The following is a 14,282-nucleotide window of genomic DNA, read 5'->3' on the forward strand; positions in this document are numbered from 1 at the left end:
CAGGCTTTGGCTACGTGGGGACATCTTCGGGTATAGATGCTGAGAACGGCGGTCTCCGAGGTCTGCCCGGTGTGTGTCTCCTACCTAGCCCGCAGCATGGCTCGTGCCTCTCTCGCGCGTCACAGAGCTCCAAGCGCGGTCGTTACGTTAGCGAACGGAGAATGCCTCAAAGGCAGATCATGATGGTCCCCTGCGGAGCGCCCGTGAGGACAGAGGCTGGCGTCCGTACTGTATTGAAGTGTAACGAAGTTACGAATCCAGTTCTTCGGGTCGGGATGTCCGGGCACGGAGAGCAAACTCCAAATAACAAGAAAAAGGGAAGACGCGCTGACCGTTGGTTTCGCTCCACTATAAGATCGAGAACGAACAACCTATATTGCCAGTCCATTTACCAAGTATAGCAGGCGTTACCGGCCAGACTCGCATGACAATCGACGAGCCCCCTCCAGCTGCCCCCGGCAAGTGGCAGATAGAAGCGATGTTGCATGTCTTCTTGGAAAGGCGAGGTTTCGGATAACTCTCATAGAAGCCCGACTGAAACAAGCTTCATATCGCATCTCCTTTCGTTTGCACCTTTCTTTTTCGATCTAGCGATGCTAACTGAGCTGTCTCACGTGTGCGTACACGGAGTAGCTCACTGCTGTCAGGACACGGGACCGAGGGTACCGCCCCTGGAAAGAGACTATCTGCGCACGCAAGCACCGGAACGGGACTTGTCAAGTCTCTCCTCTCCGAAGTTTTCATTGCCTTTGCATTTCACTTCTTATTTTACTTATCTTTCAACTTCAGACACCACGGCGCGTTCTTCCCGTGGGTCAGACCTTCCTTGTGTCTGACCAGTGTCTTCTCTTTGATTCGAGATGTCAGACTCTCCATCTTCTATCCCATGTGGCACCTGAAGAAGTATCTATGACGTCGCGCTGGTCTTTAGTTCACTTGGTACTTTTCAAGATGTCATTGGAGATGCCCAGGCACTGCCGATGGTTTTTGCAAGGCACGTAGTGCAAGGGGCTTCGACACCGGAAGAAAAACACATGCCCACAGTTCTGTTAGACTTCGCCAAACTACTTCCTCCTCCTCCATCTATTCTTCTGCAAAGAGCTGTCTGGGTTCGTAGCCTTTAACAGCTGGCAACAGTTAGGTGTGTCTACTTTTCAACAGAACTTCGGCCAGGAAAACGAGAGACCGCTCACTGATTGGTAGACACGTGCACTACCATCCATCCTTTCTGCAGCAAGGGGCAGTCTTCAGTTGGTCGGCCTGTCTTCCCTGTAATTTTCTCTGTCGTCAGGAGGAGCAGAAGTGTAACTAGTGTCGCTATCACTCTTTCTTCGTCTTTGTTGGTCTTGCTACTCCTAGATGATCCTCTTCTTCTCAGCCACCCCCTATGCTCGTGGCATTCGAATTCGTCCTCTGCTGCGAGCTGTTCATCGGGAAGTGGCCTCCTGTGTATGAGGGAGTTCGCCTGAGCAAGGCAATCCTGTCAGAATCTCCTTAGAGGTGTACTTTCAGCCGGGAGAAAACATTTTTCTTTCAGGCAGTGTTCTTAAAGACATACTACAAGAGCCCCGATTAGTGATTCTCCGACTCTTTAACCGGTCGCCTTTCCTCATGTTCATTTACCGTGTATACAACGACGTCAACATGTGCCCGTACATCCATGAATAGAAGAGTGCACCTGTTCAGTAAGGGGAGTCTCTGTCCACTTGATTGCATAGCTGGCTTCTTTTTTCGTAGCCGCCCTTTTCTTGTAGTTGTGTGCATTGACAGTGGATGAGCATGTCTCTCCCTTGATCTTCTTTATTCTCTTGAACCCCTCAGAAGATGACTTCGGGGGAAGAACAGGGAGCTCCGTCTCCGAATGAGGAAGAGGAAGACGATCCTTCAGATGGCAAGGTCTACTTCGCCTCTTTAACAGAGCCCTTCGTCCCACCCGGACAGGCACACCATCATCATCATATGCCTGATTCCGTACTTTCTTCTGTTCATCCCTTGAATGATAAAAGCAGTCCCCCTAGTCCTTTTGATATACAGGAACCTCATCGATCTCCATCAGCGTCTCTTCTTAGACCTTTATCTTCTATACAAAGTCATCAGGCACCTGAGTTGGAAGCTGTCCCTTCTTCTCCCTCACCAGCACCTCTTGTTCTAGATCTTCTCTTTATCGCCATCTTCAGTGCTTTAGGAACCTTAGTTAGAGAAGGCTTTCTGTACTTTACAAAGAAAACTCCGGGGTGGGGCCTACGTCCTCTCCCTCTGTTTGACGCACTATGGCCGAACTTCTGTGGGAGTATCCTTTCTGCTTTGTTTCTTCCTTTGCCAAAGTTGCTTTCTTCTGAATCTTCGAGGCCTGACAGGAAACACCGAAGGAGAGCAGCGCGAAGGAAGAGAAAACTAAGAACCCTCTTGAATGAGGGAAAAGGGGGAGATGGCTTCAGAACAGAAGAGAAGAAAAAGAAGCGATCAAGAACGATGGAAGAGACTGTCGGTGGACAACAACGAGGGGATATAATGAAGATAGAGATAGAAGATGAAAATACTTCACAAGACGGAACATTCACAAAAAACGCCAATAAGAACCAAGAGGAGAGGAAAGGGAACGAGGAGAAGGAGAAAGCGAAGATGGATGGAGTATCTAAGGAAGCCAAAGAACGACAATTGTCACCAGCTCAGCCCACCACATATCCGGCCTTCTGTTGTTTGGCTCGCAGAAGTCAGCACTCTGTTCTCTCACAGTCTGTCTATGATCTCCATGAGGATAATAGAACGAATGACATGAATAAGAAAGCGTCTCTTCTCCCGTACTCTTACCATGACACCAGAAAGAAACATAGAGATGATGATCCGGGGTCAAGAGGCCATCTTTCATCTGTTTCATCCTCTCGTTCTATATGTTCTTTTTTCTCGGCTTCTTCGGTACAAATAAAAGAGAAGCGAAAATCTCTTGTTCTTCCCCCTCTTCTTGCTTCTCTTCCTACGGGACTATCTAAAGGCTTCTGTGCCAGTTTAACTACGTTCAGTTCATGGATCTTTGCCCTCGTACAAGCCGCATGCTCGAATGAGAACACCTCAGCTGAACGTCGGCCTGACACCTTCAATCGTTTTAATCAGCTTATATGGATCTTCTTGATTGGTCTTGCTATACCTGTCTTTGGGTTTCATCTAGGAACCGATGCTGCGCTGCTTCTACAGAAGGGAGTACTTAATCGACGTCGACCAAAGCTCTGGACGTTTGCTGATGTATTGCGGCAAAGTAAGGAGTTACGGGTAGCGGAGAGAGAGCGAGGAAGAGAGAGAAATTTGAGGAACCAAGACGACAGAATCGAACAAGGCAAAGAAGAAAGAGAACGCGAAGAAAAACAGAAGGGTGATGGCCTTAGAAAGAATGAGAAAGATGTCTGGGAAAGAAAGGATGAAGAAGGTCAAGGACACGAAAAGAAAATCATTCATCCACAGAGAAAAGAGGAAAGAAGGAGATGGCGAGGAGACATCATAAGGAAGACAACAGGTCTAGAAGGCCATCAAACACAAGAGGATGGAAGAGGAACAAGAAGAGAAGACACGAGCATAGAACAAGACGTAGGACGGACTGATGAAGGGGTGAAAGGGCTTCCTTCTTCTGCCTTAACCAGTCCTAAGAAGAGTGGCTCGTCTTTACACGCACAAAGACATCCTCCACAAGTTGAGGATAACAAGAAGCGGGAAAACCATTCCCAAGAGGGACAGCGCTCAGAAGAAGACAGTATCCTGATGAAGGAGGACATGAAAGAAGGAACAGGAGGAGAGACAAGCGAGTCGAGTTTGAGAAAGAAAAATAAGAGGCGTGTCTTGACGACAACCGAAGAGGACAGAAAAGCGATACTCATAGCAGCTGGAGTGGCAGCTGGAGTGTACTGTTTATTTGGGTGTCTCGCAGTTTATGATAAGAATTTCAGTCGGCGGGTGTTTCTCTGGTAAGAAGGAGGGTTGCGGAGATATACGTGTGCGTAATGTCGTATATCATGCCGGTGGATAATTCACTTTCAGTGACGTCAGTCAGTCTCCACGTAGTTAGCTCTGAGTTAGTTGTCGATGCGAGAGCGATGTGTAGCCTGCTGCAGCACACAGAGAAGAGATGAAGAGGCCTGAAGTATACGAGGTGAGCATGCGCAACAATCTATGATGAGATACCAGGGTGTCAGATTGTCTGGAATAGGACTGGTATACCTAGCATACGGCAAGCAGCCATCTCATTTCTTCTCGAGGTGATACTATCTGCACACAACTAGTGTATACGCGTGAATGCACATGCTGCAGTTTATGGCCGGTGGTGAAGGAAGATTTCCAGCAAAAGACATCCTTCTAGAGGACGAGCATTCCAGCCACCAAACAGAAAAAGCCTGAAAACGACGCAGTGAGGTAGATTCATTCATATGCATCAATATCTGGGAAAGAGAGAATGTAGCTCACCTACATGTATATGCAGTCCACTAAGCATAACTCAGTTCGAGTGGGATGACTCTTCATATCCTTTCTTATACATATACATACGTACATTCATGGGTAGCCAGATGTGTAATACCGAACGACTAACGAAAGGCAAGTATCTCGTCCGTCCTCATATGTGTGCCTCTGATATCTTTATACATACATATATATATAACTATATGCCCCCTGGCATATAGTTAACTCTTGACAGGATCCTTGCAAATAGAATATTGTACGATTTCCCTCCTAGCATTTTGTTTGCGTTTCGAGTTGTCTTTTGTGTTTCCTTTCTGCTTAGGTACCCCCCTTTACTTTCTTTTATTGGCGGATGGATCCGCTTCTCTCTTTCTAGGAACTTAGATGTCTATACACCGTACTTCCCGATGGGAACGTTTCTGAGCAACGTCTTGGCATCGTGTCTAGTTGCTGGAGTCGAGATCATTCTTAAGCAGAACTTTCCACAGTGTCAGAAGCATGCTTCCCACCCTTCGTCTTCTTCTCCGCATCCATCAGGCAAGTGCGAAGACACTGGATACTTCATAACGGAAGCTGTGATCTATGGTGTATGCAGCAGCTTGAGTACAATGTCGACTTTCATATCTGAGCTATCGATCTTACCGAAAAGGCACGGGTATCGCTACGCGCTTGCCACTGTTGTGCTGTCTTTCTTCTTGGCTCTAGCAATCTATGCGCCTCTAAAAAGCTAGCCAAGTCACTGACAGGGCGGGAGGGCTGGCGCCGAGCGGAAGAACGATATTTATGATTCTCTCTTTCCTGTTCCTTTGACGACATGTTTGGCTTGATCGTTTTATAAGCAGTCGTAGCGACGCGCGCGCGGCCTTTGTTTCACAGCGCTGGTGTTTCTTGTTCTTCCGACATTCATGTTCTTCTAAGAAGTCGACACCTACACAGTGTACTCCACCCGGCTTTTTCTGTCGGACAGGATGGATGTGTTTTCATGTAAGCAGTTCAACTCAGGCTTCCTTTCTTTTCTCTCACTTCCCTTGCTTTTTCAAGACGAAGCTTAATCCGCCAAGAGTACCGCATTCTAAGACTCCGAAACTTGCTCCAGCACTAGCGCTTGAAGCAAATCACATCTTTCTTTTTCTACAGCCGTGTGAAGTCTGCATGGATGTTGATTGTTTCTCTCTTTTGAATCAGTTTTCCTTTCGCACCGCAGTATCGAGGTACTCAGTACTTTTAAGGCCCCCCTTCGTGGTTGCTGTGAAAGTCGGCCCTGGCTGGTAAGGGTAAGGAGACAGTATCAACTCTCCTTCGTGGAATCAACCCTTGTCTTACACCGCTCCGTGTATTCCACTCGAGTTTTTTGTCGGACAGAATGGATCTCTTGCAACCGGAGGTCGTTTAGCCCAGGCTTCCCTTTTGATGTTCCAGAGGCTGCAGCAGCGTAGTACGCGCTGCGAAACGGGTGGACTGATGAGTCACTTGAGAAATACGGTGTCTTGATTAAGTGAAGTTCTCTGTGCTTGCACGCATGCAATTGCCTGAACTTCCGCCAAGATAACGACTCTCTTCGGCAGCAGACAGAGAGCACAACGTAGACGGCGTACAACTTGCCATGGAGTGTAGTAGCCCGCATCAGAACCGTACCTAGGGCTCACTGACTTGCACGTGAAGACGGAGGCTGCACGGGACGGAATTGCTTTGTCTGAGCAGTGTAAAAAACTCTCATCTTGGACACCTGATGCGGTTCAACTTTTGCTTCTCTTCAGCACCACCATTCGCGCTGACCCCCACACATACAGAACTGTGTCTGGACTTCAACTCACTGGAGGCACGAGCTAGCTGAGAGGCAAGCACCCCGGCAGTAGTGCTGGATTGACAGCGGACCAACAACGCCTGGCGGATTGTAGGTCTGGAAGCACGAGGCAGTCGGCTCCCTTTTGAGACCGTGACAGAGGACCTGTGCCGGCATCCAGCCAAGCATATACGTTGCCTGCTAGGAAGCAGCTGCTCTTCCCCTTGCATAGAGCTACGAAGTGGCACACTTTGTCTGCCCTAGAGCTCAGTCGCCTTACAAAGTTGAACTGTCTCATTTCTCACTACACTTTGTCGCTCTTGGCCTATAACCATCGTGATCACTTCCTGGCTCCGGCTACTGTCCGCATTTCGCCAAGAGCTTATTGCAGTTACCAAGGAGAAAGAGTGATGCACTGAGACACCTTCATAGGTCTCCTTACAGACCTCCTGGTGCAGCCTTTCTGTCGAATAAATCTGATGTGTGGCAGAGTACAGTAGCAGATGAAGACTGGGAAGACAGCTTGGCAGGAGAGATTGTGAAGACCTCACCTAGGAGAAAACATCGCAGAACATGAAGGGGCCTGTTCACCTTGTTAGACATGTTTCTCGCATACTATTCCCTAAGGCTGTACTCTCTGCCCCTCGAGGGGAAGCTGGATCGATACAGCACCACTCCTGTCGCTGACTTGCACAGTGAACCATCACTCTCGACCTGACAGAGAGTTCTGTCGTTCGGAAGGATGCTTTTCAGAAACGCATGGCTATGAACCACATCTACGACTACCAGGGCAGTTCCGAGTCTGTTACGGCCCCTAGTGGGCTGCTCATTGTCACTGCGCTCTCCAGGTACTACGAAGGTCGCCACGCTTTACCGGTGAAGCAGCCAAACGCCACCAAATTGCTCTCAGCTGACGTGCCAGGCCGTATGAAACATCTCAGACGGAGGCAGTCAGGAAACACTTCCTGGACGGCGGGCCTTCGACCCTGGAGCACACTCTGTCGGTCCAGAACGTATATACTGTTCTCTGTCAAGCTTCTGCATGCGCATGCAATGGAGAAAAAAATTCGGCCGAAGCTAGCTCACTTCCGGTTGATACAAACATCAACCACTAACACCTTCCTTGCAGTTGTATCATTATCGTCCTCGACCGGTTTTCACACCTCTGACACTTCTGTCCGATCTACTTTTCCTTTCTGTGGCACTTTCTTACTTCTTGGTAGTTGATTGTCCTAAGGAGATCTCACGGTGCCTCACCTTGGCCCCCTAGCCTCCTTTTGTTTTTGCTCCGTTTACTCCCTTTGCTACTTCGTTTATTGCCCCTGGGCGTGACCAAGCCTAGTAGCACCATGCTGTCTCTTCGTTCATGCTCTCTGCCTGAGAGCCGTGAATTTGTCACGTCTTGGGCTGGACTGCAAGGACAGGAAGTCGGAAACATATGCGCTCGACAACGCCATGGATGAATTAAGGACAGACTGCATATCTACTAGCATGCATGGCTTTCTTTTAGCGGGAGGAACAGTGCGGCCCTGGCCGTTGTCGCAGTGTAATAAGCTATCGGATACAACCCCCAGGGTCGACGCGCCAGCGGGTTCTATTGCTTCCTCCCGGCCCCAGCGTTCTTTCTCCTAAGTCGTGAACTCCTCTCACTTTTCAAGAAGATTTCCCGTATATCGGGGGTCTTTCCCTTCGCATTGCAGGTTTTCCTGTTGTTCCGTTTAGTCCCTAGTAGTTCGAAACTCACTTCCTTTCCTAGTTTGTATTGTGAAGTCGTCCCTTCAGTCTGTTCTTCTATGAAGTCTCTTTTCTCCTCCCTTCAGCTGTCTGTTCTCCATGTAGGCATCCCGACTGTCTCTTCGTACCTTCTCGACTGACCTCTCTTTCAGTCTACCACCTGCTTATCTCTCCTGGACTATCCAAATTCCAGCCGGTATCTATTTTTCTCTTGTTCTGCTAGCGTCGCCACTGTCTTTACTCACCCTCCGCCTTTCTTCATTCTTCCTTGCTATGGAGTTCCCTTTGTCTTTCTCTTGCATCCTTCTCTGCTAGTTTCTTGATGTACCAATCCATCTCTCTCTCACAAGATGTCGTCGCGCGTGGATACCTTCGCGGATTGTCACCAGGCTCTGCTAAGAGCAGAGCACGCAGCAGAGACAGATGAACTAGAGACCCTTCTTCAGACCTCTTCACTTTCTGAGCTGGAAGCTCAAGGATTGGCACTGCCTCGTCTAGTCATCCGTGAAACTCGTAGTGGTCTTTATTCTCGTACCTTAGTCGATTTTTGTACAAAGAGAGGTCTTCATACACTCCAAAATGAAGAGAAAAAGAATTCACGCTCCGTCATTCCTCCCAAGAAGAATGAATTGGAGCGTGATAATGACATCGGTGGCAGTTCTACTTCTTCGTCTATATGTTTACCGGAACACCACAGATTCACGCCGGGTGATATAGTAGGTATATTTGATAATGCAAACAATGCTGTTAACAAGGGAAGTAAAGGAGCTCTCGCTACTGGCGTTGTCTATAAAGTGCGCTCTTTATATATTTCTGTAGCCTTTGATACAGATGACTGGTCCGAAGGAGAAGAAATCACAGCAAAGAAAGCAGTTCACCTGGTTCTTCTATCTTCCAACGTCACGATTGAAAGACAGCTCAAAGCTTTAGAGAGATTACGATCATATCCTCCTGATGGTCCGGCGGGACATCTTCTCAATGTGTGCTTCGGATATCAGGAGCCTGGGTTCAGACAACCTACAGAACTCCGGGGCGAGCGAGGAGAACAAGAGGAAGAACAAGAAGAAGGAGGGACTGGAAAAGAAAACAAGAGAGGAACAAGAAGAAGGAGACCATCCGAGAATGAAGATGTAGGAGATCAAAGTAATGATGCTTCTGCAAGCCCTCTTTCTGCTGTTCCTTCTCAATCGTGTGACGTGGCATCCTGTGAGGAAGATCTTTCATGTTTCCTGCATGGTCCCCCTTCTTCTGCTTCTTGTCACTCCGATCTGTCTACGTGTGAAGGATATCCCTGGTTCAGTCGGTCTCTTCTTCCATCACAGAAGGTGGCTGTTACTCGTTCTCTTCGATCTCAGGATATCTTTTTAATCCACGGTCCCCCTGGTACTGGGAAATCTACGACAGTTGTCGAGCTTTTACTTCAGCTAGCTGCGAGGGGGAAAAGGGTTCTTGCCTGCGCTCCTAGTAACATTGCTGTAGACAATCTTCTTGAACGTGTTGCTTTCTTTAGTACCAGTGAAAAGACTATGCCTTCGTCATGTGGTCCAGCTCCTGCACCTGCTTCTTCTTCTTCATTATCGTCAAACTCAGATCAACACTGTTCAACGGGAAGCTCGAAGACGACAAGAAAGGAAGAAACATTGACAGGAAGAGATGGTATTCCATCTTGTTCTTCTCCTAGTCCTACTCCTTTCGTCCGCTCGAATGTCTTAACCGGCTTACCAGCGAAGTTACAACGGTGTGTCCGGCTAGGGCATCCGGCTCGTATCGATGAAAGCCTCAGTCGGTTTTCTTTAGAGAGCCAGTTAAACAAGAGTGAAGAGGCGCGCTTGTCTCGTGAAATCCGGAGGGAGCTAGACAGCAACTTAGAGATTCTTCGGGACAGAAGAAAGCTTGAAAAAAAGGTTACAGAAGACAGCCTGAATGGAAAAAGTCGGACGGGTACTCACCCTGGAGCAGGGGGAGGAGGTGAGACTGGAGCAGGTGTCGCTACTAAATTATCAACAGGTGTATATACAGCCGCCCGTAGGGCAATACGACAGGAGATACGTAGCTTGAGGCAAGAACTGAGGAAGTTTGAAAGGAAAGCTGTTGAGGAAGTTTTGAAACAAAGTCCTATCGTATTTGCTACATGTGCTGGAGCAGACGATGAAGCCTTAAGGCAACTTTGCGGGGGAGGTGAAGATCGCCGGGGAGGCGGAGGCGGGGGAAGATCGGGAGGTATAGAGGATGGTTTTGATGTAGTTGTTATTGATGAGGCGGCACAGGTAGATCTGAATTGACCTTCTGAGCTGTTAAACACTCGCACAGCAGTGGTTTCTACCTACGTGCGAGCGAGTGATATTCATATCGATGTCCGCAGTATAGGTAACCGCAAGCATCTATGCTTCCCTGCAGGTGTGTGCTTCTATAATGTACACGGAGAAGCTTCTTCTTCTACCAAGTGCTCTGATTTTCTTTGTGGTTTGTTTCGACGCACACATACCAGGGACGTGGTATACAGATGTGTCATTTGACTCTTCATTCATGTCTGTGTTCTCTCTTTCAGTTCATCGTTCCTTTCTTCTTTGTCTTTCTACGTCATTCTAGTTGTTTACATCTGCTGTGCTGTGCATCAACCTTTTATCTACGCGTATACATATACAAATGTACATGTATGTAAGCAAGTAATCCATCATGCACGTAGTTCCCGTCCGGAGTATACGGAAGCTTCATGCATGTGGCGAGTTGGGCGAGTCATGATACTCTTTGTTTCATGGCTTCGACCACAGTGGAGCCTGTCGCAGAAGGAACCTGAGTTGAAGGAGTACCCAGTGAAGTCGTCGTTCCCCAAGTACTTTTTGAGCAAAAGGCCTTGTAGATAGATCTTGCAGTAAAGCACAAGAAAGAAGAATCATTTGATCATCTCAGTGCTTTCCGTTTTTCCTGTGTATCTGCTCTTTCTCCAAAAATCGTTTGGTCTGCCTTGTCCTCTTCTAGGCTTTGGAAGCTGTTTGCTGGATTCCTCTACTATATGGACGTCAAGGGGTTTTAGCAGGTGATCACTGTCAGCTGCCTCCCACGATCAAAAGCCGTGAGGCCATGCGCGATGGTTTGAGCATTACCTTGTTTGAGAGACTTATGAGAGGGCCCTTTGGACTGAAAATCTCTCAGCTACTCGATACGCAGTTCCGCATGCATAAGAAAATAATGCAGTGGAGTAATGTTCAATTTTACCATGGGGATCTAAAAGCTCACGCAAGTGTTGCTACCCGAGTTTTAAAAGACCATCACCAGGAAGGTAGAGAAGATGATGATAATGAAGACAGAACAGCTGGAGAAAACGAGTCCGAGAGAAAGAAAGAACAACACAGAGGGAAGGTGGAGCAAGACGATGCGGAAGGGACGGGAAAGGACAAGAAGACAACAGACCCGCCGAATCAAACTCCGTCACATGGTGCTATGTATGAGGTGATAAGCGAGTCTGTCAATGCGGCACCTCCCTTCCTCTGGATTGACACTGCGGGAGTATCTTGGCTGCAAGAAGATTCAGCGACGGTGGAAGGCACTTCATCTTACTCTTCTCACCCTGGAAAAGATGTGGGAGACGGTTTTTGTCGGTCAAGAAGCAATGTTGGAGAGGCAGCTATAGTGATTAAGTACCTCGAGCACTTACTATCTACATACACTCGTCTTGATCCGTCGGATATCTGCGTTATAACACCGTACCGGAAACAGGTACAACTGATACGTCGTCTACTGAATGACGCTACTACACAACAAGAAGACATGGACACCTTCAAACACGCCGGCTCAACGGTCTACAGGAACAACGTGCATCGCTCTTTATCCAGCACGTCCGTTAATACTGTAGACGGTTTTCAAGGGAGAGAAGGAGAAGTTGTTGTCATCTCTCTTGTCCGGAGCAACCCCTGGGGAGAAGTTGGATTCCTCTCGGACGTTCGACGGCTCAACGTTGCTGTCACACGCGCCAAGAGGCATCTTGTTATCATTGGTGACAGTGAAACAGTGGCTGGGCGAGGAAGTGAAGAGCAAGTTGCACAACAGAAACACGGGGATGGATCTGAGCGGGTGTCAAAGCGGAGGGAAACAAAAGTGGAAGAACTCAAGGCAGAAGAAAAGAGCAGCACGCACGTAGAGACGAAAGAAAACGATTCATTGCAGCGACGTGCACGGGCTATATTGCAGTCTTTATATTCCTATGCATGCGACGAAGGCGAAATAAGGAGTGCTCTCGAGTTTGTCGACATCTGCGACGTTCCTGCACGTAGTAGTGCGGAGTTCGGACACCCCGCAGGCCACCCCGGCACGAGCAAACAGCAGAATCGCTCTGAGGGGGGCGTTAGGGGGGCGGAAGCGGGTGAAGCTAACGAAGGGAAAGGTGACACTCGCAGACCTGCTAGTGGGTTAAGTAGAGCTGCGGCGAATAGAAAGAAGAAGAAGGAAAAGGCGGAAATCTTGAACAAAGGTCCAGGTGGAGAGGAACGAAGTAGGGAGGTCGACGCTCATCCATCTACTTTTACAGCCAAAAATATTCGACCAGAAGAGAGTACGGAGGAGAGAATCAGACGCATTCTTGTTGAATTCCAACAGAGGCAAAGGAAGCCCCAAGCAGCCACAAATGTGTGCCTCTCCGTGTACACGTTTCCTTCTTCTTTGTCAGCATATGAACGGAGAACTGTGCATGCCGTAGCTGAGGATCTTGGTCTTGCACACACGTCCGCGGGCGACGGAGACGAGAGGCGTGTTGTTGTCAGCCTCCCTGGAGCCTCGGGGAAGGGCACGCAGAGCCAGGGGGACCGAGAACAACCACAGCAAGCGCCTGAGAAACCCAAGAGGGAGGAAGGCCTTGTTTCACAAAAAGCAGCCAAGACAGAATCGCGGCAAGAACCAGAGGAAAGAGAGACGGAAGAGAAGACTGATGCACAGAGTTATCACGACGTGAACATAGAAAAGCACGGATCAGGGTGTCAACAAGAGACAGGTGCGGCATCCTTGGATACGAGTCGGATGTCAAAATCAAGAAACAAGAAAAAGAAAGACATGTGTACAGTCGATGAAGACATAGACGCATTGTTGGAGACCATCACTAAGGAAGATTGGACGTGTCATTATTCGGAAGGGAAGTGCAAAGCCTCCACGAAAGTCCTAGGTCGCGTCTGCCCCTTCTGTCAAAAGCGCTTCTGCTTCTCGCACTCTATGCCAGAGATCCATGGCTGTGGAAACGCTGCAGCAGTGCATGCGCGGAAGGCTTTCAGAGAGAACGGACAGAAAGAGAGAAGAAAAGACGAAGAAGAGGCGGCAAAAAAAAGAGGGGCTTCCTCCGTGTTTACGAATAAGTCTGTGGCAGGAAATGTGTACAGCAGGAGCGTCGTACAGCAGAGACTGAAAGGCAAACTGGAGGAGGAGAAGAAGAAACGCACCGTACAGAAAAAGGAGAAAAAGTAAAAGATTCGGAAGTCTGATCCCTCGGTGACAAGACAGCGGGACATGCTACATTCCACGGGAGTAGGTCTTACACGACCAGCTGCGTGGAATAGCGGCGGTGTCGGAGCTTAGTACGTGCGCCCCCTATGAGCGACAGTACAGTGGAAGAGGTGGCGACGGATAAATTGCGGGATGATATGTTTGTAATCCCAACCATACTGAATGGCAGACTATCGGAGAGCCTCGGACCTGCCCGTGCGTACATGGGTAGAGCCAAAAAGGGAACTCATTTCACCAAACTTTCTCACTTGTGGCTGCTGAGTGGATTGCAATCATGGCGCTCAGCACTTAGTGTGGAGGTGTTCTTTTTGTTTCATTCAATACTCTCGGACACGGACCTACAGCGCTCATGTTTTTGTCAACGATCTTGTTGAGAAGCAGCGCGCGAGTGCATCTTCCTTTTGTCGATGGTCCGGCCGCCACTTTCAGCAAGTATGGCGTTATCCCTGATCTCGAGACTGTGCACTACACTGCCGAGCCTGTCTCCACAAAAAGACGCAACATGCCCGGGGGCGGGGAGTGCCGAACTGAAATCGAATCAAGCCTCAGGATTGCTCCCACCCGGAAAGAGCTGAGCAGTCCACAAAGCACTGCAGGGGGTCTCACCGGTGGGAGTTACTATCCGCAGACGGTCGGGCTCCGGCCGTGGCGAAGTACAGGGACGACGGTTCCATACGCGATGATCTGCACAGCGCAGTCACTCGTCTGCCGCTTCGATAGTGTCGGATACGATTACGAACGCGGCAGCAAAATGCGTGAATTCCAGTCAGCGAATCGTCACAACGGTGGCGTTGTGCGAAATCGCTGCCAATACAGTGTAGCCTCCCAGGGGGCT

The 14,282-nt window shown here is 48.9% G+C and overlaps 2 protein-coding genes across 2 annotated transcripts; both read left to right on the plus strand.

Moving 5' to 3' along the window:
• The first annotated feature begins 121 nt into the window (after positions 1–121).
• Positions 122–6,065, plus strand: CSUI_003439 (uncharacterized protein). The gene is made up of 2 exons (XM_068063637.1): positions 122–3,953; positions 4,766–6,065. Exons 1-2 carry the CDS (start codon positions 1,825–1,827, stop codon positions 5,172–5,174), a joined length of 2,538 nt encoding a protein of 845 aa, XP_067924390.1. The 5' UTR covers positions 122–1,824; the 3' UTR covers positions 5,175–6,065.
• Positions 6,066–7,361: 1,296 nt separating this feature from the next.
• Positions 7,362–13,408, plus strand: CSUI_003440 (r3h domain-containing protein; the record flags this gene model as incomplete). Its single annotated transcript, XM_068063638.1, has 2 exons — positions 7,362–10,227; positions 10,940–13,408. Exons 1-2 carry the CDS (start codon positions 8,311–8,313, stop codon positions 13,406–13,408), a joined length of 4,386 nt encoding a protein of 1,461 aa, XP_067924391.1. The 5' UTR covers positions 7,362–8,310.
• Positions 13,409–14,282: the final 874 nt, after the last annotated feature.

The sequence above is a fragment of the Cystoisospora suis genome (genome assembly GCF_002600585.1).
Source record: "Cystoisospora suis strain Wien I chromosome Unknown contig_1534, whole genome shotgun sequence".
NCBI lineage: Eukaryota > Apicomplexa > Conoidasida > Eucoccidiorida > Sarcocystidae > Cystoisospora > Cystoisospora suis.